This window comes from Hyperolius riggenbachi, chromosome 7, assembly GCF_040937935.1.
Source record: "Hyperolius riggenbachi isolate aHypRig1 chromosome 7, aHypRig1.pri, whole genome shotgun sequence".
NCBI classification, from domain to species: domain Eukaryota; kingdom Metazoa; phylum Chordata; class Amphibia; order Anura; family Hyperoliidae; genus Hyperolius; species Hyperolius riggenbachi.
The window spans coordinates 257069072-257096280 of record NC_090652.1 but is presented as its reverse complement, the minus strand read 5'-3'; the positions used below and the strand labels follow the sequence as shown (position 1 = coordinate 257096280).

General features: G+C 45.1%; 1 protein-coding gene across 3 annotated transcripts in view; it reads right to left on the bottom strand.

The window, feature by feature from the left end:
• The window catches only part of LRP2 (LDL receptor related protein 2), a 304101-nt gene that overhangs the window by 172576 nt on the left and 104316 nt on the right, over nucleotides 1-27209 (bottom strand). For all 3 annotated transcript variants that reach the window (XM_068245578.1, XM_068245579.1, XM_068245580.1), the window contains exons 17-25: nucleotides 22998-23190; nucleotides 20556-20681; nucleotides 18478-18608; nucleotides 17406-17543; nucleotides 16825-17106; nucleotides 15979-16218; nucleotides 12652-12771; nucleotides 8173-8289; nucleotides 5162-5539 (exon numbers count right to left, since the gene is read on the bottom strand). In XM_068245578.1, coding sequence (XP_068101679.1) covers nucleotides 5162-5539; nucleotides 8173-8289; nucleotides 12652-12771; nucleotides 15979-16218; nucleotides 16825-17106; nucleotides 17406-17543; nucleotides 18478-18608; nucleotides 20556-20681; nucleotides 22998-23190 — 1725 coding nt within the window. The remainder of the gene's footprint in view (nucleotides 1-5161; nucleotides 5540-8172; nucleotides 8290-12651; nucleotides 12772-15978; nucleotides 16219-16824; nucleotides 17107-17405; nucleotides 17544-18477; nucleotides 18609-20555; nucleotides 20682-22997; nucleotides 23191-27209) is intronic.

Genomic DNA, 27209 nt, shown 5'->3' with positions numbered 1-27209 from the left:
ATCCTATAAACCAGTCAGGTACGCTAAGGTGCCACCTGGTGGTCAAAATTAGTACATAATAAATAGACATATATAATATCTCACATTTCCCTGCTTAAAAACAAGGAAACATTTTCCATTCATGTAAATATATAAAAGCACAAATAAACTATGTGAAAACACTACATTCCCTTAAGTAAAGATACTTTATTGTACTACAGAGCAAAGCGGATTATGAATCACAAGAAAATAATTTGTAGAAATTTACAGTACCTGGTTTTGCTTCATCTGAAAATGTGCATCGATTTAAGAGAAGGAAAGAGAAAAAGTGAAAAACAATTAAAAATCACAAGAGAATCATGCTCGGCTGATTAAATATTCATGATTAGGAGATAATTATCATACTATTTTGAAAGAAATTGAGAAGAGACATTTGAATGTATTGATTATTGCAGCTTTGTACGGTAGGCTGTGAAGATAATTTGAGAAGTGATCATCCAAGCATTGCTGTGTCAGATAGCGCCTCACCCACTACATGCATAATATACGTCATTTCTAGAGGATAGATCTAAACAGTAAACATGCCACTGGCATTCCTAATGTTTCCTAGGCATGACGAGATCTAAGCTTGGCAGGTCTTTAAGGTAGAACTCCAGATCAAAACACTATTTTATAATTTAATAAATGTGTTTTAGAAACAACAAAGATTGCTGTGGTTTTGTAAATTCATCTGCATGATTTAGTGCTGGAATTGCAGCACAGAGATGTTTATTTCTTAAGGTTTCATTTACGCAGAATTTCAGGCTGATGTTTTGACTTCAAACAATAAATGGTAAGTGAACGCTGGGATTCAATTCTAGCATTTTAAGCATTCAGTATATATGTGACATTTAAAGGGAACATGGCCTCAATTCACTAAGCTTAACTCCTGTCTTTAATAACTCTTCTGAGCTGTTTTACAGTTATCACCATGGTGATATAATTGTGATAACTGTAAAACAGCTCAGAAGAGTTATTAAAGACAGGAGTTAAGCTTAGTGAATTGAGTATTTATTCTCTAATAAATAATACAGGTTATCTGATTTTAGTGCTGATGCTCTGCCTCTAATACTTCACTGGCCCAAAATCAATATGCAGATCAGATGTTTTAACTCTGGTCTGACTCCACTGGCTGAAAGCTTGTTGCAGGTGTGCGACTCTAATGGCCCATACTCACGAGGGACTTTTGTCGCCTCAACACGCGGCGCGCGCGTGTTGCGGCGACAGGTCGCCCGTGAGTATGGGTCGTCGCACGCGCGCGCACCCCGAACTGTCGCCCGTCGCTCTTGTCGCCATGCGATTGAAAGTTTCAATCGCATGGCGACAGTCGCCGCCGCACCTCCCCCGCAACTGTCGCTAGTCCGCGTGAGTACGCGGACTAGCGACAGCAACCTCCATTGTTGTAAATGGAGCTTCCGGCGGGGGGAGGAGGAACGTCGGCGACAGCTTCCGTCTCGCCGCTGGTCCCTCTTCCGCGTGTGTACGCGGAGGGACCTGGCGAGGAGCTGTCGCCGGCCTGTCGCCCACACGCTCACGTGTGCTGGCGACAGGCCACTTCTGCAGCCCGTGAGTACGGGCAATAAAACAATTAACGCCAAAAGCTCAGCATGACGGTCAGGTAACTAGCATCGTTTAAAGGGGAATGAAGATGGCAGCCTCCGAATTCTTCTCACTTAAAGAGGAACTGTAGTGAAAAAAACATAATGAATAAAATTGCTTATTTTTTTCAATATTCATTCATAAATGGTTTACAGCCTGATTCATCAAAGCAGTGCAGCTTAATGTGAAGGCGCGCCCCACTCTTCCTGCCTTACGTAGCAGTGCTCGCTGCTTTGTAAGGAGCGCACCTTCCTTAGTTACACACATTGAGTACATAACAACAAGCATAACTTTAACTACTTAACGACCGCCCCACGCCAATGGGCGTGGTCGCGGCGGCAGCCCCAGGACCGCCTAACGCCAACTGGCATCAAGTCCTGGGGCTCTAATTTGCATGAGATCGTGTGCACGCTGCGCGTGCATCTCATGCTCACAGGGTGGAGTTTTGCCCCCTCTTCAGTCTCCGAGCGGCTATTGCCGCTCGGGAGATTGTTAAATGGCATGATCGCCGTCTATTTACTTGTACAGCGCTGCGATCTGCAGCAGTGCTGTACTGGGGACAGCCGTGTGACACGGCTGTCCCCCTGGGGGACAAGAGAGCGATCGGCTCTCATAGGCAGAATCCTATGACAGCCGTTCACGTGATTGGCCGGCTGGGGGGAGGGAGGGGTTTTCTTAGGGGGAAAAAAGCATTAGTGAAAAAACATTAAAAAAGTTACATAAATATTTATTAAGACATAAATAAACACAAGGGGGGTGATCAGACCCCACCAACAGAGAGCTCTGTTGGTGGGGAGAAAAGGGGGGGGGGGATCACTTGTGTGCTGAGTTGTACGGGCCTGCAGCTATGCCTTAAAGCTGCAGTGGCTCATTTAGTTCAAATTGCTCTGGTCTTTAGGGGGGGTTTCCACTGCAGTCCTCAAGTGGTTAAAAGATACCCGAACTGACATGTGGCATGATGAGATAGACATGCGTATGTACAGTGCCTAGCACACAAATAGCTATGCTGTGTTCTTTTTTTTCTTTATCTGCCTGAAAGAGTTAAATATCAGGTATGCAAGTGGCTGACTCAGTCCTGACTCAGACAGGAAGTGACTACAGTGTGACCCTCACTGATAAGAAATCCCAACTATAAAACACTTTTCTAGCAGAAAATGGCTTCTGAGAGCAAGAAAGAGGTAAAAAAGGGGAATTTCTTATCAGTGAGGGTCACGCTGTAGTCACTTCCTGTTTGAGTCAGGACTGAGTAAGCCACTTACATACCTAATATTTAACTCTTTTTTTAGGCAGAGAAAGAAAAAAAGGAACACAGCATAGTTATTTGTGTGCTAGGCACTGTACATACACATGTCTATCTCATCATGGCATATGTCAGTTCGGGTATCCTTTAACTGTGGGCAGTCCTGTGAAGTATTGTTACCACAATTCTTCACTAACAGCTACTAACAGCTACAACCTTGTAAATGAACATAGTATCGGCCGCAAATTAAGAATCGTGGTCATGATACATCACAGGACCGCCCACAGTTACGAACATTGCTATGTACGCAATGCTCGTAACTAAGAAGGCAGTGCACGCTCCTTACATAGCAGTGAGCGCTGCTATGTAAGGCAGGGAGAGCGGGCGCTCTTTCACATTAAGCAGCGCACATTGGTGAAATAGGCTGATTGCCGGTGTTTGCCCATTGTAAAATATTTCCTCAGCCTGATTTACAAACAGTTGAAGTTAGATTTCAGCCTTTAATTACAAAATAAAAACTATAGGTAAAGACCTATTTAAGATCAGGACCAAAGATACTGTACATCCATTCTCTTTATTTTCACTACAGGATTTTAAAAATAATAAAATTAGCATTTAAAGGAACCAGACATGAATAGTTAAAGTTTTATACATTCCTGGGGCTTCCTCCAGCCCCATCCGCACGGATCACTCCCACACCACAATTCTCAGCCTTCTCCAGCACGGATACGGGGTCCTGCGACTTCAGCCATTTGCAGCCAGTCTGAGCATGCGCAGTGCGCTCTCTCAAGCGGAGAATAGTATCGCGCCTGTATAAAACTTTACCTATTGTTCGTCTTTGGTACACTTCAAAAGCCTGTGTGAATGAAGTGTAATGTTTCTGTGTTCTCAGATTGGCCATTGTATTGAGCTAGTGATGAGTGTAATGATTGCTCTCATTCAGATACACAGCATACTGGGGAGGAGGTTTACTTCTACCGTGTGCTTGAGGCTACAGGAGTGAGTTCTTTAAGATCTCATGCAGATTGGGCCCAATTTGCTGATGTCCTCCAGGATGAAAATCATCAAAGGGCATTAGAGGTTCTGCAAATCTGGCCTGGATTTTTCCAAAACGATCAGCTATTAGACAGCAAAATCTTACAATCCTCTCCTTGGTCATATCAAAAGAGAGTTCATGAAGGGTTGAAGGGTTATGGAATCAGTAGTTGTGTCATTGTGGTTATGTCTGACCTGCATTTATTGTCATGCAAGCCATGGTGCAGAGCTCAGTACCACCTCACACCACCTATGGAGAAATGCAGTGCTTGATAAAAAAAAAAGTATCTGCTTGCATTTTGGAGTGGTAGTGATGAGCAGCACTATTTACTTGTATTGAGTGGAGCTGTACTGCTCCGTACTTTACTTTATGGCTGGCAGTGGTGCCAAGCTATGTACAACAATTGGCCCAGTTTAAAGGGGGTTGTAACATCTCAAAATAAAAAAAAATGCCAAAATTTGTAAACCCATTTTTTTTCTAAGCTCTTAGGCTCCGTGCACACTGCATGCAATTCCGATTTCGATTTGTAACCGTTTTTTTCATCCGATTCCAATTTTTAATCGTTACTACATGCTACGTTTTTTTCCTCCATTTTTCTGTTGATTGCATTCAGGGAAAATCGGAATCTCAAAACGGATTTGCAGTGTGCAGGGAGCCTTAAAGTGTACCTAAGATTGGGCAGGAGAAAAAAAAATGATCCAGAACTTGTGACTTCCTCCAACACCCTCCAGGCTGATGGCTCCCTCGCCGTCCTCCTGTGTTGCCTGGTTCCTCCGCAAATTGCCCCGGGAAGTCCTTCAGTCGGCGCATCCGCAGAAGGCCCAGACTGGACCCGACTGAGTCAGTTACTGGGCTGATTGCGGCCGAACTGCAGACCACATGAGGATGGCGAGGGACTCACACATGTTTATGGGGCTGTAGGAAGCCTTGGGTAAGTATACCTATTCTTTGTATTTAATTATCTCTGGTGCACTTTAAGCACAGTTCAGATGTGCTTTAAAAGGCGCTCTCCAGGTATGCAACTAAAATCATCCAACTACTAGTTTACTAACCTTTCAGCAATATACTGTACTCTGACGTAATCCAGGTAAGGGTCGCAAGCTTCCACTAGCCATAAGCCAATTTTTTAATAAATCCAGGCCAGTTCAATCCCATTGTGTGAGAGGATATATATATTATCATTTTTAAGTTACAAGCCTGGAGTTCACCTTTTAGACGTGGACAAACTGTAACAAAGGTAACATTTCTGTTTTTCCAAACATACTTACTGCAAAGAGGAGACTCGTCTGCCCCATTGGGACAGTCTGGTGTGTTATCACATACTTTGCTGAGGTTCACACAGATGCCAAGGCCAGGGCACTGCCACTGCCAACTGGGACAGCTGAACGCCGGTGTTGGACAGTCTCTCTCATCGCTCATGTCGCGGCAATCATTGTCTCCATCACAGATCCATGAGCGAAAAACGCAGTTTCCATTGTCACACTGAAAGCTGGTAGAAGGGCAAGTCCTCACTGGGCAATTATTATGTTCATCCGAAGCATCAGCACAGTCTGGGTGTCTATCACACTCCCAATTTAATGGGATGCAAGATCCATCGGATTGACATTGGAATTCATTCTGATGGCACATCCCTGCTGGTCTCGTTGCTGAAAGAAATAAATGGTTTGGGTTTACTAAATTATCACGTATGTAACTAATTCCTAGAGAACTTATACTTAAAGAGGACTTGGACTCATGCATAACACACAATGAAAAGTTTTCATTCCACATATATATGCTGTAAATCTCCACTGCTCTGAGCTTTTTTTTGTTTAATTAGCCTTATCTGTAGCTGTGACTCACAGCTCTGTTGCTCTGCTTGTACTGGAAAAGGCAGAGGCTTTAACCATTTCTGTTTCTGGTTTTTTTTAGGATTTCTGTAACTTGTAATGAAGATTTCACCCCAATGGTTATCATGCTGTGTCTAATATTTAAAAGCAAAGAGGAATTTCTGAGTGTAGATCTACTTAATTTTTAACCAGTTAATTTTTGCCCAATTTAGAAATACTGGCATGAGACTCACATAGTTTATGCTATCGGAGGACTCATCACTGGCCAGTACTCAAAACTCAGTGTGTACACGTGCTGTTAAGACCTGAATAGAGATCATAAGTAGTAATGTAAAGAAGATGGAAGTAAGACTTAAGAAGCAGTTGGGATGATGTATGTTGGAAGCATATTTTTTTGAAACTAGAATCAGAACACACTTTAGGTGGTATTATTATCTGTATAGGTATATATTAAAGGTGCTCATACACTAACAGTTCAACAATCGATATCTACGTGATATTGGCCATTTATCTGCTTACAATTCAGTACTATGCTAGATTCCAGTAGGAACCACTGCTGCAACTAGCTTTGTACTGAGCAATTAAATACAATTTAAAGACCACGAGGGTCACTTTGAAATACAAAGGTACGTACACATTCCCTGGAATAGAAAGGTACGTACATAAGTTCCCTTTGCTTCTGTCTATTCAAGAGTAAAGTAAAGGTAAATAAATGGCAAAAACTGGGGTTAATATTGTACCATTCTCCCATTTAGCACTCTAGAAAAAATCTTCTACATGATGCCTAAACCTTGTCATAAGTGTAGTGTGTGCATTGGACGGTAGATTTCCAATGTCCTCCCATAGAAAACTGCAGTACTGACTAAGGACTCCTTACCAGTGGCGTAGTTAAGGAGCTATGGGCCCCGATGCAAGTTTTACAATGGGGCCTCCCAAGCACTCTATACATAACAATTGATACGGCGCACCAAAACCTGCCAATGGCAGCCACAGTGTCAGAGGTGCAAGAAGGGGATAATGTGTTAATGATTACCACTATTCAAAGTATCTATAGATGTGATTATTATGAGTACAGGACCAATAAAGAGCTAATACTGTAGTTGAGGGAGGGCCCTTCGGGGCCCCTCTGGCCCAAGGGCCCTGATGCGGTGGCTACTTCTGCATCCCCTATTGCTTCGCCCCTGCTCCTTACTCTGTCTGCATCTTAATATTACACATTGTATTGGATAGTGTAACGCTGATTCTTGCCAGAGTGCCCAGCAGGTGGCAGCAGGCTGCTGTCCCCAATCACTTTACAAGGATCAGAATGATCCTTGGTGTATGAATATTGCAAGAAGCATAAATAACAGATTTCTGGCAATACTGTTTAAAAGTAGTGATGTTGTCAATGGAGCGCCATTTCAATAAACATGGCAATCTGAAAAAGTGACATTACTAGGTTTAGATGTAGCCCGTGTAGGTTTTACAGCTGAAAAAGGACAAATGTTTTTAAAGGGTATAAATTGGGAATTGAATCCTGGTTCTTGCTCAGATAAATGATACATCAAGTTCTTCTTTAAAGCAAACCTGAAACAGCGTTGTATGGGGGAAAGGTAGGGCTAAGCTGAGATATACACTGCTAAAAAACCCAACTAGCCTAAGTGGAATTGCACTACCAGCAGGGCCGAATTTAAAGCCGCATAGGCCATGGCCTAGGGCACCACAGGCTCAAGGGCAGGTGGGCAGCAGGCTGTACTGGAGGGGTGTTACCTGGCTACCTATACTGGAGGAAAGTGGGTCAGCATGTTATCTATATGGAAGGAGGGTCATCTGGCTTCTTATACTAGAGGGAAGGAGGGGACGGGTCATCAGGCTATCTATACTGGAGGGAAGGCAGGGTAATCAAGCTAAACTGGAGGGGGGAAGGGTTATCTGGCTACTTATACTAGAGGGAAGAGTCAAAGGCTACCTATAGTGGAGGGAGAGGGAAGGGTCATCTGGCTACCTATATTAAAGAGGGGCAGCTGCTGACGGTGGCCTTGGGTGGTAAAGAGTACAAATCCAACCCTGACTACAAATATTTCACGAATATTATCTGGCCGCGCAGCTTCAACATATCGCAGCATGGTTTACTGCCCCAGCCTACACGAATGTTGAGACACTTGGGTATGATCAAGAGCCATGCTTGGAGAGTGTAGCACTTGACACATTAAGATGTGTAACCCCTAATGGCAAAAGTAAAAACACTATTCTCGACCAGGCAGGCAAATGGTGGAAATGTGTAGTCAAGCTATATAGTAATAAAGGATATGAAAGGCATATGGCACTATGGGGTAATCCACAACTTCTGAAATTCCAGACGGTCCCAGATGCCATTTTGAGGAATATGCATTATATCTTTAGGATCACTTGTGTCATCACGAGTGACTGTCAAGAAATGATGACAGTTTGAATGAAGGTTATTTACTTACGACAACTGGATTCGTCGGAGTGATCAGCACAGTCGAAGACGCCGTCACATCGGTAAAAGTTGCTGATGCATTGTTTGCCATTTGCACATGCAAACTGGGTATCTGTGCAGTTGAAAACTAAGCAAGACAAAAACAAGGTTAGTTATTATAAGTAGTATTCATTTATATTGCACTGACATCATGTTGCAGTACTTTACAGTCCATAGTCATGTCACTAACTGTGCCTCAGGAGGAGCTTGCAATGTAATTCCTAACATAGTCTAATGTTCTATCAGATTATACGTATTAACTGACATCTTTCACAGCGCTTTACAGAGTATATACTCATGTCACTGACTGTCCTTCAGAGGAGGTCACAATCTAGTCCCAGCCATGGTCATAGTCTAATGTCCCTATCATATAATTATTATGTATATACTGTATGTAGTGTTGACATCTTGAGCAACACTCTACAGAGTACATAGTCATGTCTCTAACTGTGCCATATTGGAGCTCACAATGCAATCCCTGCCATAATGTCCATATACAAATCTATGGCATAATCCAAACCATCCAAAGGAGAAAAAACAAACTCTATGCAGATGAATTGCTGCATTTAGTTAGCCCATTTCCAAGCTACCTAATTTTGCATAAAATTTGCATTAACTTGAAAACATCATCATCTCCTTGACCATCCCTAATTGGGAATTATGTTAATAAGGTGACCCATGGGTCACAATACAATTCCAATCACTTCAAAAAGGCAAACATTTCAAAAAGGCAAATGAAGACAATGTACATAAAACTGAACAAAAAAAACATACAAATTATCATGTGTGGGCAATATTAACCACTTAAAACCCCCTCCATTGAGGGGTTAAAACAGGCTCATGGGTGCTCTCACAAATTTTGGCAAAATTGACGTTTATTAAATGTTCTTTTTGCACTAATTAGAGCAAGTAGTAGTTAATGCATACCTGAACCAAGAGGGATCTAGAGGCTGACGAATTAACTTCCATTTAAACAATGCAAGTTGCCTGGCTGTGCTGCTGATTCTCTTTCTCTAATACTTTTAGCTACAGACCCTGAACAAGCATGCAGCAGATCAAGTGTTTTTGACTGAAGACAGTTTCAGGTGAGTATTTCAGACACTACAGTATTGAACAGAAAGATCAGCAGAATGTCAGAGAGCTGGTATTGATTAACCACTGGAAAGTGGCCGGGTACGCGTACATGCGCAGCACTTGTGAGTTTATTGTGACTCCTGCAAAACAGATTGTTTTAAAACATTTGCTTTGCACTGAACAGTGGTTAAAAGGAAATTAATATGGCAGCCATCATAGTCCTCTCACTTCTGGTGTCCTTTAAGTCTGCCCCCCCCCCCCCCCCAAGTCATTAGGTTCCAGACTCCACCTCTGGACAATTCAGAAAACAATGTAATGTGTGTAGGACTAGGGAATATCCCCTGGATGTCTTCTCCAGGAGAGAAGAATCACTTGGACATATCTGGAAGTTTGGGTAATGCTGAACTGGCCAGCACCAGGGCAGTTTCTAGGCTAAATTTCATCCAGTTCGAGAGTCAAAAAATATGCCCCCCCTTACTTCCCCAAAATCAGAGCTGCTAAGTGAAATCATGTCAAAAGGCTTCTTGAAACCAACTCACCATTTTTTTTTATTTTTTTTTTACTTATGCTTAACACAAGGTTTATTGAGAGAAATGTTGCAATCCCACTGGCCTGACCCCACAACCCCCCTCCCAGTACATGGGACAGCACGGTGGCATAGTGGTTAGCGCTCTCGCCTTGCAACGCTGGGTTCCCGGTTCGAATCCCAGCCAGGTCAACATCTGCAAGGAGTTTGTATGTTCTCCCCGTGTCTGCGTGGGTTTCCTCCGGGCACTACGGTTTCCTCCCACATACCAAAAACATACAGATAAGTTATTTGGCTTCACTCTAAAAAATTGGCCCTAGACTATGATACATACACTACACTGTACATACATAGACATAGGACTATAGTAGGGATTAGATTGTGAGCTCCTCTGAGGGACAGTTAATGACAAGACTATATTCTCTGTACAGCGCTGCGTAATATGTCAGCTCTATATAAATCCTAAATAATAATAATGCTGCAATCCCACTGGCCTGACCCCACAGCCCCCCTCCCAGTGCATGTTGCAATCCCACTGGCCTGACCCCACAACCCCCCCCCCCCCTCCCCCCCAGTACATGTTGCAATCACACTGGCCTGACCCCACAGCCACCCCCTTAGATAACTTAACAGTCCAGCCAGGGAGTCACAGTCAAAATCAGACCATGGTGGTATGGTGGTCTGACCACCAGCCCAGGGCAAAAAGAGCGCCACCCTCCCCCAACAGCCACGTCAGAAAGAGAGAGGCAGTGCAGTACATAGACTGCCTGCCTACTTACCATGATGTTGTCCACCATCATGGCAGGTGGAATTGGATTCTGGTCCTGGAAGAAGGCGCCAGGCCAGGATCGGTGGGGGTCCGGGCGGGGGACCACGGAGCCAGAGGTGCTAGCGGGCAGCGGCAGCAAGGGCAAGACACACACACTAATAGCAGCAATAGGGCGCTTTGCTGGGCTGGGTGCTGTGCAGGGTGCTTTGCTGGGCTGAATGCAGGGTGCTTTGCTGGGCTGAGTGCTGTGCAGGGTGCTTTGCTGGGCTTTGGGCTGTGCAGGGCGCTTTGCTGGGCTGAATGCTGGGGGCTGTGCAGGGTGTTGCTGGGCTGCATGCAGGGTGCTATGCTGGGCGCTGTTCAGGGTGCTTTGCTGGGCTGGGTGCTGTGCAGGGTGCTTTGCTGGGCTGCATGCTGGGGGCTGTGCAGGGTGCTATGCTGGGTGCTGGGGCTCTGCAGGGTGCTTTGCTGGGCTGGATGCTGGGGGCTCTGCAGGGTGCTATGCTGGGCTGCATGCTGGGGGCTGTGCAGGGTGCTTTGCTGGGCTGCATGCTGGGGGCTCTGCAGGGTGCTTTGCTGGGCTGGGTGCTCTACAGGGTGCTATGCTGGGCTGGATGCTGGAGGCTCTGCAGGGTGCTTTGCTGGGCTGGATGCTGGGGGCTCTGCAGGGTGCTTTTCTGGGCTGGATGCTGGGGGCTCTGCAGGGTACTTTGCTGGGCTGGATGCTGGGGGCTCTGCAGGGTGCTATGCTGGGCGGGATGCTGGGGGCTCTGCAGGGTGCTATGCTGGGCGGGATGCTGGGGGCTCTGCAGGGTGCTTTGCTGGGCTGGATGCTGAGGGCACTGCAGGGTGCTATGGTGGGCTGGATGCCGGGGGCTGTGCAAGGTGCCTTGCTGTGCTGGGTGCTCTGCAGGGTGCTATGCTGGGCGGGATGCTGGGGGCTCTGCAGGGTGCTTTGCTGGGCTGGATGCTGGGGGCTCTGCAGGGTGCTTTGCTGGGCTGGATGCTGGGGGCTCTGCAGGGTGCTTTGCTGAGCTGGATGCTGGGGGCTCTGCAGGGTGCTTTGCTGGGCTGGATGCTGGGGGCTCTGCAGGGTGCTTTGCTGGGCTGGATGCTGGGGGCTCTGCAGGGTGCTTTGCTGGGCTGGATGCTGGGGGCTCTGCAGGGTGCTATGCTGGGCTGGATGCTGGGGGCTCTGCAGGGTGCTATGCTGGGCTGGATGCTGGGGGCTCTGCAGGGTGCTTTGCTGGGCTGGATGCTGGGGGCTCTGCAGGGTGCTTTGCTGGGCTGGATGCTGGGGGCTCTGCAGGGTGCTATGCTGGGCTGGATGCCGGGGGCTGTGCAAGGTGCCTTGCTGTGCTGGGTGCTATGCTGGGCAGGATGCTGGGGGCTCTGCAGGGTGCTTTGCTGGGCTGGATGCTGGGGGCTTTGCAGGGTGCTTTGCTGGGCGGGATGCTGGGGGCTGTGCAGGGTGCTATGCAGGGCTTACACAGACCTCAGAGCTGGCGGCGACCCGACCGGAGAACGGCAGAGCAGAGCGCACACTACCACCAGCATCACTTCATGCAGGAAGTGGTCATGGTCAATGACATCACTTCCGCATGTGCATTGTCTGCGGGTGTGCGCTCAGCTCTGACACTCTCCGGTCGGGTCGCCGCCAGCGCTGAGGTCTGCAAGAGAGGCAGGCAGCAACGGGAGGCACACGGGGGGGGCGGGGGGGGAACGCGACATACGCGAACTGAAGCCGGTGATCGCGCTGGTGCGCACAGCTCCTCCTGCCTCTCGCTGCACCGCATCCGCGCGTCACCGGCTCCTAGCAGTCACATCCTTCTGCTTCTGCCTGGCGCCCCCCCCCCAATCTGTCTCTCATCGGCGCCCCGTTCAGCAGAACCGGCTGAACGGGGCAAGAAACGGCCCTGGCCAGCACTATCTTAGTACTGTTTTCTTTTTTTTAAGTTCAGATGTTCAGATAGCCTTTTCCTAAATACTCTGAGATTATAGGCCAATGTTTTTTCTTTAGGATTCTACAGAGTTCTAAATGAGACCACACTTTATGTGTCCTGTTTTCTAAGAACACTTACTGCAATCTCGTTCATCAGAGCCGTCAACACAATCTTTGTCTCCATCACAGACATAATATGGATCGATGCAGCGGTGATCGGGACACTGGAACTGGCCAGGCTCACATGTACCAGTAATATCTACAATCATCAACAGCAGGCATCACAGAGAAATCAGAGATACACATTCATGGGCATTAAAATGAGTGTTACTGCTTATGCTTGCCATCAACTTCTGTGGCATTGTATAGTAAGGAAATACAAAAAAATACATACAGTTACACACACACAAAATAAAAAAAACACAGAAAAACAAATGCTGCCCAGACAAAGATCACACCACTTTTTCACCTAGGAGATAATTTTTCATCTTCAATTTAAAGTAAGTTTCCAGCACTTATTAACTAAAAAAAAAGTACCAGAACATAGGTGAAAAAGTAATATCAAAATTAATTTGAGTATTTTCTTGCCTCATGATGGCTTAAAGGGCATTGGATTGACAAGTTTAAAAATATCACCTAGGTGAAAACTCAGGAGAAAAAGTTAATTGCATATGGGGCCAGGTGTAATAATAATATAAATGCATAAATATCATAAGCACTAGGAGACATCCCTGTCCAAATGATTTGACAGTCTAATGCCTGGTACACACCATGCAATTTCCCATCAGATAGATGGGTCGATAGATAATTTCTGACAGATCAGAACTACTTTCCGATTGATTTACTGACCACTTCTATCAGAAACATTTTCGGATATCATATTGGACCTGTCGAAAATTATCTATTCGAACCATCTAGCTGACGGGAATTTGCATGGTGTATACCAGGCTTAACCCTCCTGGTGGTTTGTAAAAATCCGCCAGGGGGCAGCAAAGCCGTTTTTTTTTTTGTTGTTTTTTTTTCATGTAGCGAGACAAGGTCTCGCTACATGATAGCCGCTGCTCAGCGGCATCCTCCCAGCCCCTCCGATCGCCTCTGATCAAAGAACGGGATCTCCTGGAGGGCTTCCCTCGTCGCCATGGCGAAGGGGCGGGATGACGTCACCGACGTCCTCGACGTCGTGACGTCAAAGGGGACTCCGATCCACCCCTCAGCGCTGCCTGGCACTGATTGGCCAGGCAGCGCACGGGGTCTGGGGCGGGGGGGGGGGGGCGGCTGCGGCGCGGCGATCGGATTGCACACGCAGCTAGCAAAGTGCTAGCTGCATGTAGCAAAAAAGAAATTATGCAAATCGGCCCAGCGGGGCCTGAGCGGTGCCTTCCGGGGGCATAGCCCGAGCTCAGCTCGGGCTTACCGCCAGGAAGGTTAAAGGGATGCTTGTGGAAAAAAATTAGTTTTACTCACCCTGGGCTTCTACCAGCCCCCTGCAGCCACCCTGTGCCCTCGCAGTCTCGATCAATTCCTCCTGTCCCCTGCCGCCAGCTACTTTTGTTTTCGGCGACAGGCCCGGCCACGTGTCTGCTTCTACGCGTTCCTGTCCGCAATAGCGCCCTCTATCCTGCTATCACGTACAAGTCTATCGGGCCTGTCACCGAAAACGAAAGTAGCTGGCAGTGGGGACAGGAGGATCCGGTCGAGACTGCGAGGGCACAGAGTGGCTGCAGAGGGCTGGTAGAAGCCCCAGGTGAGTAAAACTAATTTTTTATCCCCAGACTTAAGTGTCACTTTAAGAATGAGTCAGTAAAGGTGTGTACACATGCTCAATTTGGGTAAAATTTTTGATCCTGCATGTAACATTGCAAGGTCCCAATGCTGTACAAACACATTAGTAGGCAAAAACAGAGGTGTCCGTGGGCTAGGTACGGAAGGGAGCAGCTGCTGACTGTTGCTTAAAGATCTAGCATGCTGGATTATTAAGACCTGTTTCACATGGGCTTCTGCATGGTGGAAAACACAATGTTTTTGGCTGGTTAAGAAAGTGAGGTTTAAAGTGATCAACCGCTGTTCCATGGATGGAAGCATTTTTTTAAAATGATGGATACAGCCAGGGTCGGACTGGGACATTGGGGGCCCACCAAAGAAATTTCAACCTGGGGCCCACACATCCCATGATTGCTGTGAAAAAAGGGCTTGACCATGCAGCGGAAGGTGGGCGTGGGATACAGCTTTTCGCATTGCTCACATAAATGCCGCAGTCTCCTCTCGTCTTGGATGCTGAATGTAGCGTCCATCCCCCCCAGGGACTCAACACGAAACATTGGGTACCAATGCCAAAAGCTTTTCTGCTTGGTAGCACAAGAGCAATTACATTGGCTGAACAAAGCCTAAGGACTCTATTCCACAAGCTGCGATCTTCTTCAAAAAGCTGATCACAGCTGTTTTGCCGATTGCAAGAGCACCACAACTTACATGTAAACTGCGCACGTTTTTTCCCCGAATGCAATCGCTGGCGTGTGCTATTCTCGGGGCAATCATGCCCTATCCCGATGGCTGTGGTGCAAACCCAGGAAGTGAAAATTGAGATTTGCGCAATCACAACGCAACACGATTTCACTTGCAATCGCACTTAGCAGTCCAAAGGAGCCCTAAATGACCTTGACAGACTTCAAAGGACACATGTATATGCTAGATTTAGCCACCTCAGCCAAAAAAAGTCTAGTGTTAGTACCGGCTTTAAGCTGTAATGGTGTGTTAGTAGTCTGTGCCTTAAAAAGACCCTGTAGTGACCCGCCTCAGTGCTCACTTCCACCTAAAACACTAAGGCCAGTTTTATACTTGTGCGGTGTGGTGATCCCACTGCTGGAAAGCCTGCCATAGGAATGATCATCACAGCGCACAAAACCTCACTCATATGACCCTGCGGCAGAGTGCGGCAACCGGGTCATATGCATTAGGCACTCCCCCCCCACACTCAGTGATATAATCCATGCTGGACAGGAAATACACCACTGGGTTTCCCGTCGCTCCCTGTATGTGTGCCACACCGCACTCCGTCATTTACACTGACCTGCATCGCCATTGACTTGCATTATAGCATAATTTGTGTGGTAGGCACAGTTCATGCGGCAATGCACTGTTGACTTTGAGGCAGCGAAGTGTGACGCATTGAGTAAGTATGAAAGTCTTTTTAGACTTTCATTGCCCTTGCGACGAGCTACGGTGGGGGAGAGCTACGGTGGGGGAGAGTACTGCGCGGTGATTAACGCAGTATGTGCAAAATGGGTCTAAACTGAATCAGAGCCCAGCAAAAGTATCCTGGAAACTTTTTGCAAGGGCTACCGATTGATACTTTCATCTAGGCCAATGAGAAGACCCAGGGAATGGTTCAATACGAAGCATAATGAAGAGAACTCAAGATTTTCAATAGCGGAGACATAATTATGTAGGAAACAGACTGAGCACTTACTGCAGTTCAGTTCATCCGATCCATCTCCACAGTCGTTATCTGTGTCGCAGAGCCATGTGCGAGGAATACAGTGATTATTACTGCAGGTGAATGAGGTGGCAGGACAAGACCGGGGACCCTGAGTGGGGCAGCCCTGTTCATCACTTCCATCCAGACAGTCATTGTGGCTATCACAGCGCCAACGCCGGGGAATGCACTGCCCACTTCTGCAGGTAAAGGCTCTGGAGGAACATGTGCTGTCTGCAGGAGGAATAACAAACAAATGACACTGGTAAATGGTGATCTGTGCTCAATGACAAGCAGGGGAGGGATGGTGGGTGAAGGAGAAGGGGAAAATGTTGGCCAACTAAAAGCTTTATCATAGTGCACTGCAGCAGAATAACTGATCAGTTAAAATGCATCAGCTTTTAAGCATTCAGTGTAAACCAGCCCTTAGTGCTCATTCACACTAGACAATGGGTTTGATTCACTAAACCGTGATCACTCAAATATCACACCTTATCAAAGATATCACACCTTATCAAAGTTAACACCCCTTTTAGAGTAGCATAGCGAGCACTACAAACTTATGCCTACTAATTGGCAATGGCACTCGACCTGCCCTGAGCTCAGCGGGTTCGTAGAGCTTGCTATGCTACTCTGATAAGGTGTGTTAACTTTGATAAGGTGTGATATCTTTGATAAGGTGTGATATCTTTGATAAGGTGCGATGTTTGAGTTATCACGGTTTAGTGAATCAAGCCCAATGTGTGATGCACCGTAACTGACAGCACCACAAATAAGTGTGAAAGGGCCGTTAGGGCTATGAATGAAACTGAAAGAATAATTAAAATATAAAGCACTTACTCAGTGATCCGCAGCCTTGTTCATCACTGTTGTCATGACAATCATCGACACCATCACAGCGGTAATAACTTGGCACACACCTGCCATTGGCACAGGCAAATGAATACTGGCCACACTGCAATGTTGGAGGTTCGTTGGATGGATCATCAGCACATGTGACTTGATCTGAAATCAGCTTCATCCCATAGGGGCAGCCACATACCCTCAGGTTTCCGGGTGCCGGGAAACAAAAATGGCTGCAGTCTCCATTTGGATTGGTTGGCCTGTTGCAAGCATTTGAACCTGTAGCAAAAAAATATCTGGTAATCTGGTAAAATGCCTATTTACAAATTGTACATTAACACATACAGGAGTATTCACAGTAAGTGAATGTGTCAGTTACACTTTTCTTGTTGTTGTTTTTGTTCTTTATGTAGTGTCAGAACACTTTTGGACAATTCACACAGGGATGACAGTGATTGCTTCTGTAGTAATGCATGAAAATAGCCAGAAAAGGGCCTGCTCTGAAGACAAGGCTTATAATACAGTGTAGTCATATTTAATTCTACCATTTTTCATATTTCATTGTATTTCTGACTTACCAGTTTGGATACCCGCATCAAATGCTTTCACATGGGCAATGTTATTAATTCCTCTACGAATGATTGTCATCTCTCCTCCATCATACTTCCTGATACGGACTATTCCTTTCAGCCTCCAGTCCGTTATGTACACATAACCTAGAGTAAAGAAGGGTGATTAAAAATACTTGGATTTAAAGGAATCTGTACAGACATCAGACTGTTGGTTGAACTGATGACTGAGCAGGCTGAGTAGGTGGGGCTGCCTCTGCTGGTCAGTCAACAGGGGGCGGGTCAAAGACTGAATTCTCTGTGAAGACTGCAGCCCATTGCAGTGAAAGTCTTTGGTGCAGGAAGCATCTGGCATCTCCTGACCAGAATTTTTAAAAGCAAAATTTGTATTAAAACTGTTGCAGGTAAAAGGGAAACAGCAAATGGAAAAGCAGAGATGATTATTATTTAGTATTTATTAAGAAGCCAACATGTTTGTCAGTGCTGTAGAGAGTATATTGTCTTGTCACTTAACTATCCCTCCGAGGGGCTCAAAATCTAATCCCTACCATAGTCATATGTCTATATCGTGTATGTATAAATGTCTAGGACCAATTTTAGGGGGAAGCCAATTAACTTATCAGTATGTTTTCGGGATGTAGGAGGAAACCGGAGTATTTGGAGAAAACCCACACAGACACAGGGAGAACATACAAACTCCTTGCTGATGTTGACCTGGCTGGGATGCAAAGTATTTACCGTAACAATAAATAAGGAAATAATTAATGCAAGTATCCTGCAAGCAAAACGTCACAAAGAAGAAATAAAGCTTTAAAAAAAACACCTGTCATAGAGCGATGGAAGCTTCCAACTTGACATCTTTTAAAAATCATATGTTTTTGGCTACAGGATTGAACATAATGTTTTCTGGGAATAGATACATAGATCAGAGACAACAGAACCTGTGACCTGTATAGTGAATTTAGGATGAAAATTCAGGAAGTATAATAAGGAGGGTCAGTAAGTTTTAGATACATCCTGTAAGTAAAGATGACAGCCTCCTGTTGTCAGCACTGTACTATAGGCGCAATAACCATTTTACCTCCATAAACAGTAAGTCCAAACGGATGGGTCATCTGTGTTATTCGATTAAGAGTTTGCCTCTGCGAACCGTCAAAGTTGCTATATTCAACTTTATCGAAGAAAGCATCCACCCAGTATATCCGTAATGAACTGCATAACAAAGAAATGATAAAAAAAAGATTAATATCCCTCAAGTGGCATTATGACTATGATCTGGCATTGTCTTCTAATAACCTGATACCCTACACAGTTTTTATAAGAATTCAGCAATAATGATTGCCATAAACGAAATGCTTTTAAAGCTGGGTTCACAGTGCTCAGTTGCATAACGCACACATTATAATGACTGTGAACTGCAATGCAGACTGGACATTGGCCTCGATTCATCCTAGGCTGTTCGATAAAAAAAAGTCATTAAAATAAATTCAGTATTTTAGACCTTTTTTTGCTAATTCATCAATATTTTCAGAGTTGCGGTAGAAGTTCAGTAATTTACCGAAGTCCATTCACGAATTAACAGCAGAGCTTTCGACATCCCTTTAGATGTACATGTTTTGTTATACTGTTTGTTATACTGCCTCTGCTCGCTTTGAATCTGTCCATTCGTTTTTCTTAATTTGAATTTAGTTGCCACAGCTTAGAAGAACTTCCAGGAGACTTTACACATGCCCTGCTTAGGTAATTTCCCCACTAGTTCCTCCGCATCTTCAACCAGGAACCTAAGAGCCTGCAGATCCTATCAATGCGACTTGCTGGAGACAGGGGCTGTTTCTATTGGCTTCCTGCTCCTGTCAATCATTGTGATATCCACACGGAAGGCATTCAAAGCTGTTTTAGAATAACACAATCCGTTACAACACAGCACTGAAAATAGCCCTATAGAAATGTATGGGCAGTGAGCTGAGATGCAGAATTATTCTGCACTGCAACTGACAACTGTGAACTAGTTTTACAGAAGCCTGTTCACTTGTACTGGCTGATATAGCTGATCCAATGGCAGTGTTAGGGCCTGTACACACAGGCAGCGATGCACACAGCTTAGCACCACTTGCTAGCCGTGCAGAGCATGAAGCGATGCAGCCCTATTAAATATAAGTGAAAAGGCCACCCAATGCATTACTTTTTACAGCATCACAGCGTGAATGTCATAAATGCTGCTGTACAAAGAGAAGAGGTGGTGCAGCACTGCAGAGTGCAATGCATTGCTCTACTCTGGGGGCAGAACAATGAGGCTTTTAGGTGGCAATACGTTTATTCAACTGCTCTGTGAGTAATGTTTTAAGGCCCCTTGCAGTTCAGAAATCCCCTCCTCCCAATTACACAGAAACTAAAATAGCCGTCACATAATGAGATTTTACGTACATGTGCATTGCACCTCCCCAGTAGAGTGCCTCCTCCAATTGTCGGGCACTTCTTCCTCGCATGCCCCTCCGCCGCTCAGCCCCCCATGATCATCTTTCTGTTTTTTTTTTATATTTTTATACAAATTATGATTAGACATTTGAAGGGGTTGTTTTAATTGCGTTGGTGCTAAGCTGTGCGCACACTTCAGATTTTCCTCAGCCGATCGTTCCTAAATCCATTTGGTGACAAATCTAAAGAGTGTACAGGTGTCCCCAGATGTCACTGGCCTCCCCTGTAACAATCTACTGTTGCTTTGCTGTTCTCCAAAAAAATTTAAACTTAAAGTTATGATAATTATTATGATATACAATAATAATGCTAATTATCGTTAATATCTTCAATGTAAATTGACTAATTAAATCTTGCAGTGGAAGCATTTGATTGGTCCATTTTCAAGCTTTGTAAATTTGCTGTAACATTTGCGCAATCCTGCATCAATTTAGAATAATTTGCATATGTTAAGTCAAGTAGAAAGTTGGCAGTGAGCCTAAAAACGTAATGCCGTTGGACATCCGTGGCACAGGAATATGGGGAAACAAAAATGCCTAAAGACGTCTGTGGAAAGCAAAAGTAGTGTTGTACTTAAATGCCTTCTGGTGGTTGCAGAAATGCCTATAGACCTAACTTTACAACTTCACCAGTCAACTATACATCATCTAACATATGATGTTTTAGTATGAAAACTTTAATCACCTCCAGTCCATAGCTAAACCATTGGGCCATCCAAGAGATGTGTTCACTATGGGAGACGCATGGGACCCATCGCACCAAGATCTCATGATTTTTGCTGGTCTGTACCAATCCGTCCAAAACAGAAACCTGTGTAATGACAAGAACAAAGAGTGATTTGTAGCTGGCTGGTATTCCCTACAGGAAAGCTTTTGCACCAGAAAACTTCTGTAATAAATCATATGTGGCATTATATTGTTGGGACATGAGCCTTGGATGTTCATATAGAGGGCTATAAGATTGGGAGCCCCTTCCAATGGAAGATGAGAGTTGACTTACCTGTCTCACAGCCTCTAATTGCTGCGCTTCATCCTCCCAACACTTCTGCCTTCACAGAGGAAGAGCCAGAGCAGCATGCTGCACAGTGGCTGGAGGCAGCAAGGCAGGTAAGTTTACCCTCTCTGCCCCGACCTCCCCCTTCCCCTTCCTCCACTTGCACACAAGAGGCGGGTACTGTTTCACTTCTTGAAAAACTGTGCTCGCTGATCCCTAGTCATTATTTCTCCGAATGTAACCTGGTAACATCAGCTTTATTTTACCAGCTTTATAAATAGATCTCTTGAAAAAAGAGCAGAGGAGAAAATGGTGATATTTACGCTTTTTTGGCTTTATTTTCAAAAGAGAAAATTAAGATATTTATCACAAAAAATTGTGAATTCACCCAGGTTTATAATGGGATTGATTTACAAAACCTCTCATAAATGAATTTTCTTTACTTACATATTTTCATCTTAACTACAAAACAGTTACAGATTAAACTAAGTTTGATAATACTTTCACACCTTGTTTTTAGTAGTTTTTTACTTGTTGGATGCCTAAGGGGACCTAAAGTGGATATGGAGGCTGCCAAGTGTATTTCCTTTTAAACAATACTCATTGCCTGGCTCTCCTGCTGATCCATTGTCTCTAATACGTGTAGCCTTAAGGCTCATACACACGTCAGATTTTTCCAAACGACCCGTCGTTTGGACTTCAAATCGGGCGTGTCTACAGTCGATCATTCAGCTGCTGGCGGATCTGTCAAAACCAGCGTTATCAGCTGAACGACCGACTGTACACACGCCCGATTTGACATCCAAATGACCGTTCGTTTGGACGTCCAAACGATGGGTTGTTTGGAAAAATCCGACGTGTGTATGTACCTTTAGACCCTGAACAAAGCATGCAGTTCAGACGTTTTACTGGATTAGCTGCATGCTTGTTTCAGGTTTACGTGAATACGTGAAAGATCAGTAGGGCAGCCAGGCAATTAAAAGGAATTAAATATGGCAGCCTCCATATCCCTCTCCTTTCAAAATGGTTTTACACTTGAAATGTGTGTTTGCGGTGTGTGGACAGGGTCATATGCAAAGTGAAGACCCCGTACGTCCCTTGCCCAGTGACGTACTCCCTACTACATAGGTAGTACGTCACTAGATTCCCAGGGACCCACCTTGTATTCCGTCATTTTGTGCATGCGCACCGTAATGCCGGCATCAACCTTTTAAAAAAAGGTTTGCGTTGCCCATTGACTTACATTACTTTTGCCGCTTTGGAAGTCTGGCGGTAATGCGTTGTTGCCCCTGCGTCAGCTCACCAGCGGATCGGGCACTCTGGCGCTACACAATGGGCCGCAAGGCAAGTGTGCAAGGCTCCATAGCCTTCCATTGTCATTGTGGCACCTTACGGCAACGGAGAGGGACACAACGCAGGAATCCTAGGTAAGTATAAAAGGGGTCGGAAGTTCCCTTTATATGGTTTTATATAGATGAGGTGAAAAACAGATAATAGAGATAATTCATGAGAAAAGTTTTGTGAATCAACTCTGATTACATTTTTATTCTTGAAATATGGAGAATAAGAGCAGCAAGTTACGGATCTCACAATTAATGACAGTAGAGCCATAATGCATATGTGTGAATACAGAAATAAATGGTCCATAAGTGTTATTTGATTATTGTACTATTATTTATACAGGCCGACATGCTCCTGTCTAAACGTATGAGCAGAAAGCGGAGATAAAACAGCAAGGATATTATTTCAGCAGGAAGACACGCTCTGCTCTATCTGGGGCATTTATACAGAACATTATCTCTCAGCTGGAGACGGTAGCACTCTGCAGTGAATAATGGCTCAGCTAGCCTGGACTCCTGGCCTCGTGTCAGTAAGAGAAAAGGCTAGGATAAGGCTGAAGCTCTAACAGGAGAGTTTCAGCATATTCCCGCTGAGCCTGCTATCACTTCCATCTCCCTTCCATGTATGGTCCTCTGCCAGCAGCACAGACACAAACACTTGGACATCAAAGATGCACGGTCATGAAAAAGAAAAAAGGAAGCCACCTTCATTAATGCGGCCTGCAATCAGGACAATCAGGTTAGGAAAACAGAGTCGCTGGAAGAAAAATAATGGAGAAGAGGGATTGTTTACCCCAGCATAGGATTTACAACCAGAGAGCGAGGCTGATTTAAATTCTGGATGATAGCTCTCCTGGACTTATTCTCCAGCTTCATGACGCTGATGCTCCTGTATCTTGGGTCAGTCCAGTAGAGGTTTCTGGAGATCCAATCAAAAGCCAGATCTTCCACGCCTTCCACCCTATTGGCTGTGAGGATTTCTTTACCTGAAGTTTAATGGAAAAGTACACTGTGAGGCATAAAATGGCATTCTGAAGAGGTCAGAGTTCATGATATGTTCATGGAAAACCTAGTAGTAAGTAAGGTAGTAGGGTAGGTATGATCTTCAAGTTAGGAATAATGACCAAATCCCGGGAACTGAAACAGCATTTTGACAAAAAAACATTTCATGCAGTCATTAACTGAAGCTTTTGAGCTGCAAAACAGCACAAAATGGTGCAGGGAAATTTGTGCACACCATACGCCACCATTGGCTGTAATATAAATTATGGCTATACTGGCGCTCAGACAGTAATTTAGGTGCCATAAAAAGACAGAGTCCAAATCTGTTTTTAGTTTGTGATATTCTGTTTGCACCGTGTTTTTCTACTCGATTTATATAAATTTGCCAATAAAAAAGAAATTTGAAAAAAACGGAGCCCACATTACTATAAAGACAGCGTAATTTGGCCGCCAGCACTGACTGGCAGACAAATTACGTCTTTCCCCTCAGCCCATGGCGGACTGGATTGGGAATAGTAACTTTTGCAGGAGCAGGGTGAGCTGTTTATCGTCTTCACCCTGCATCCAAATTTCCCAACAACGTTTTTGAATGCATGCCTTGAACTGTATCTGCATGATTTTATATACTGCACATTAGCAATACATGATATGATTGGCTGACTAGATAACTGCAGGGGTGGCACCACTCTCTTCTTGCAGTGCTGGGGTCTCAGATCAGGACACTTAACCTCCTTAGCGGTAACCCCGTGTGTGACACGGGGTAAGCCGCCGGAGGGTGCCGCTCAGGCCCTGCTGGGCCGATTTACTTAATTTTTTTTTTGCTGGACGCAGCTAGCACTTTGCTAGCTGCGCCAGCACCCCGATCGCCGCCGCCGCGCGCCCGATCGCGCTATCCGGTGCGGCGCGCGGCCCCCCCCCCCCAGACCCCGAGCGCTGCCTGGCCAATCAGTGCCAGGCAGCGCCGAGGGGTGGATCGGGTCTCCCAATGACGTCCCGACGTCGCTGACGTCGGTGACGTCATTCCGCCCCGTCGTCATGGCGACGGGGGAAGCCCTCCAGGAAATCCCGTTCTTTGAACGGGATTTCCTGATCGCCTATCGCCGGAGGCGATCGGCGGGGCTGGGGGGATGCCGCTGAGCAGCGGCTATCATGTAGCGAGCCCTCGGCTCGCTACATGATTTAAAAAAAAAATAATTAAAAAAAAACTGCTGTGCTGCCCCCTGGCGGTATTTTTCATACCGCCAAGGGGGTTAAAGAGAACCTGAACTGAAAATAAAAAGTCAAAATAACCATACACAGGTCATACTTTAGGGTGACCATATTTTGATTTCCAAAAAAGAGGACGATCACAACAGCATGTGGATGTGGTCATGGGTGGGGCCAAATATACAAGACCTTAGCAGTGTGCTGTCCAACTGGGCATGGAGTGACGTTTTTTTTTCCAGACCACATGGTGGAGGGCTAGCCGACCACAAAATACAATCAGATTCGCATAAAATTTCCCCACAAAATGCAATGAGATTGGCAACAGATTTCCCCACAAATGGAATCAGATTGGCAGCATATTTCTCTACAAATGCAATGAGATTGGCAGCATATTTCCCCACAAATGGAATCAGATTGGCAGCATACTGTATTTCCCCACAAATGCAATAAGATTGGCAGCAGATTTTCCCACAAATGCAATGAGATTGGCAGCAGATTTCCCCACAAATGCAATGAGATTGGCAGCACATTTCCCCACAAATGCAATCTTATTGGCAGCACATTTCCCCACAAATGCAATCTTATTGGCAGCAGATTTCCCCACAAAATGCTCTTCCTGCCGCCCTCAGCACAGTTGCTCCCACTCATTCCTGCTTGGTGTGTGTCACTCACCGCATGGCAGCTCCGGCTACACACATACATCCTGTCCTCTCCCATCAGCCCCAGCGGCACGCACGCAGGGCTCCGGGCCAATCAATAGGGGGATGCGAGTGGCGACACCTAAGCTTTGGGAGCCGAACGAGCCGGCTCTTTGGGAGCCGAAAGGCCGAGCCAAAAGAGCCGATGCTTAAAGAGCCGGAATTCCCATCACTAGACTGAGTTTCAGTCTAGTGATGGGAATTCCGGCTCTTTAGAAAGCATCAGCTCTTCTGGCTTGGCCGCTCAGCTCCTTTTAAAGAGCTGTCTCGTGTTCGGCTCCCAAACGGCTCTTCACTACCCGGTCATTTAAAAAACCTGCCCGGACAGGTCAGAAAAAGTGGACCTGTCCGGCCAAAAGAGGACGCCTGGTCACCCTATCATACTTGCCTCCCTTGTAGTCTACTATTCAATCTCTTTCTCCTCTCCTGTTTGTCCACTGAGACCGATGGAATTCTCTGAAAATGGACTTTACTCCATAACAGCTTCCTGGTCAGCACACTGTTAAACTGTAATATCACCCTCCTGAGCCATATGGAAACATGGACATTACCTTGCACATTCAGTTGTAACTGACAGCTGCTGATCTATAACTGACAGCAACTGGCATATTTCAGTTCTGACAAAATATTGTCAGAACTGGAAGGGATCACTGTAAGAAGAAAATAATGAGCTTCTGAGAGGACCTGATGGTGAGGTTAGTATGTAATATTCATTTGCAGCCACTTCATGTGTTTATTTTAAATAATTTTACTAGCTTCAGGCTTCCTTTAAGCCTAGTTCACACTGACAATAAAAACGGTCCGGTTACACATTGTAACTGAACAGACTGTAACGGATGTAAACTCTGGGAAAATTGACCTATGAATCCGTTCACATTGGTCCGTTCAGAAAGGATGTATTCCACACACTCCGCTGAACAGACCGCAAGTTTAGTGCTGCAGTGATTTTTCCGGACAGCGGAGCCCAGCTGAACGGATGGATGCTGAAGCATTGGTGGCAATGAAACACAGATCCTGTTGTACACTCTGGCTAAAAAACTGACCGTTCTAGCCAGCAAAATCGACTTTGTTGATGGGGGTCTGGGGGTATATGGGGAAACTGAACTGAACCAACTGAACGAAAACGGATCACGGATCACGGATCTGTTTAGCAGATAAGTGCCAGTGTGAACCAACCCTTTCATTCGCATTGTTTATATGTCCTATCCATGTTCACATTCCAAAAGCACTGACAGCTTAAAGAGACACTGAAGCGGAAAAAAAAATATGATATAATGAATTGGTTGTGTACTATGAATAATTACTAGAAAATTAGCAGCAAAGAAAATATTCTCATGTTTTTATTTTCATGTATATAGTGTTTTTTCTAACATTGCATCATTCACTAATATGTGCAGATTACACAACACTCAGCATTCAAAATGATTCTTTCAGAGCAGTCTGTGAACTAATGACCTTTCCTCTGGCAGAGAAAAAGTAAATAGTTCAGGAACAGTTGAGATAATAAAAGTCAGAAGACAGCCCTCTCCATGACTTTCAAAGTCGTAGAGCTTAATGGCTTTATTGCATAGAGATAACAACTGGAGTTTCTTAACTCTTCCTGTACTGGAAACAATTAGACTGATGTATCTGATCTTAATGTTTTATTTCTTCTGCTGTACTACACATACAAATCATAATATCATATTTTTTTTTCGCTTCAGTGTCTCTTTAATCAGTTCATCCTCAGAAATTGGTCTTAGACTATGGTATGGACCTTAGATGATAAGTATGGCAGAAATGTAAGCTCCTTACATGACAAAGAACTCTGTAAGGTGCTTTGGTTAGATGTCAGCTCTATATAAGAATTAATAATCCAGTAAAATGTCAGCGCTATATAATAATGAAAACAACAATATAAATGTATTATAAAGTGCTCATTGAGTGTAAGTAGAGTCCAGACACTTCTTCACACCAATGAAATGAGTTTGCCTGCCTGATATAAGGCACATCATCCCTCTTATTAAAGGAGTCCTATTATGCTTAGCAAGACAGCCTCATGAAATTGATTCACTTCAATGTTACTGGTTCCTGTATCAGTGTCCAGGGTCTCCTCCGAG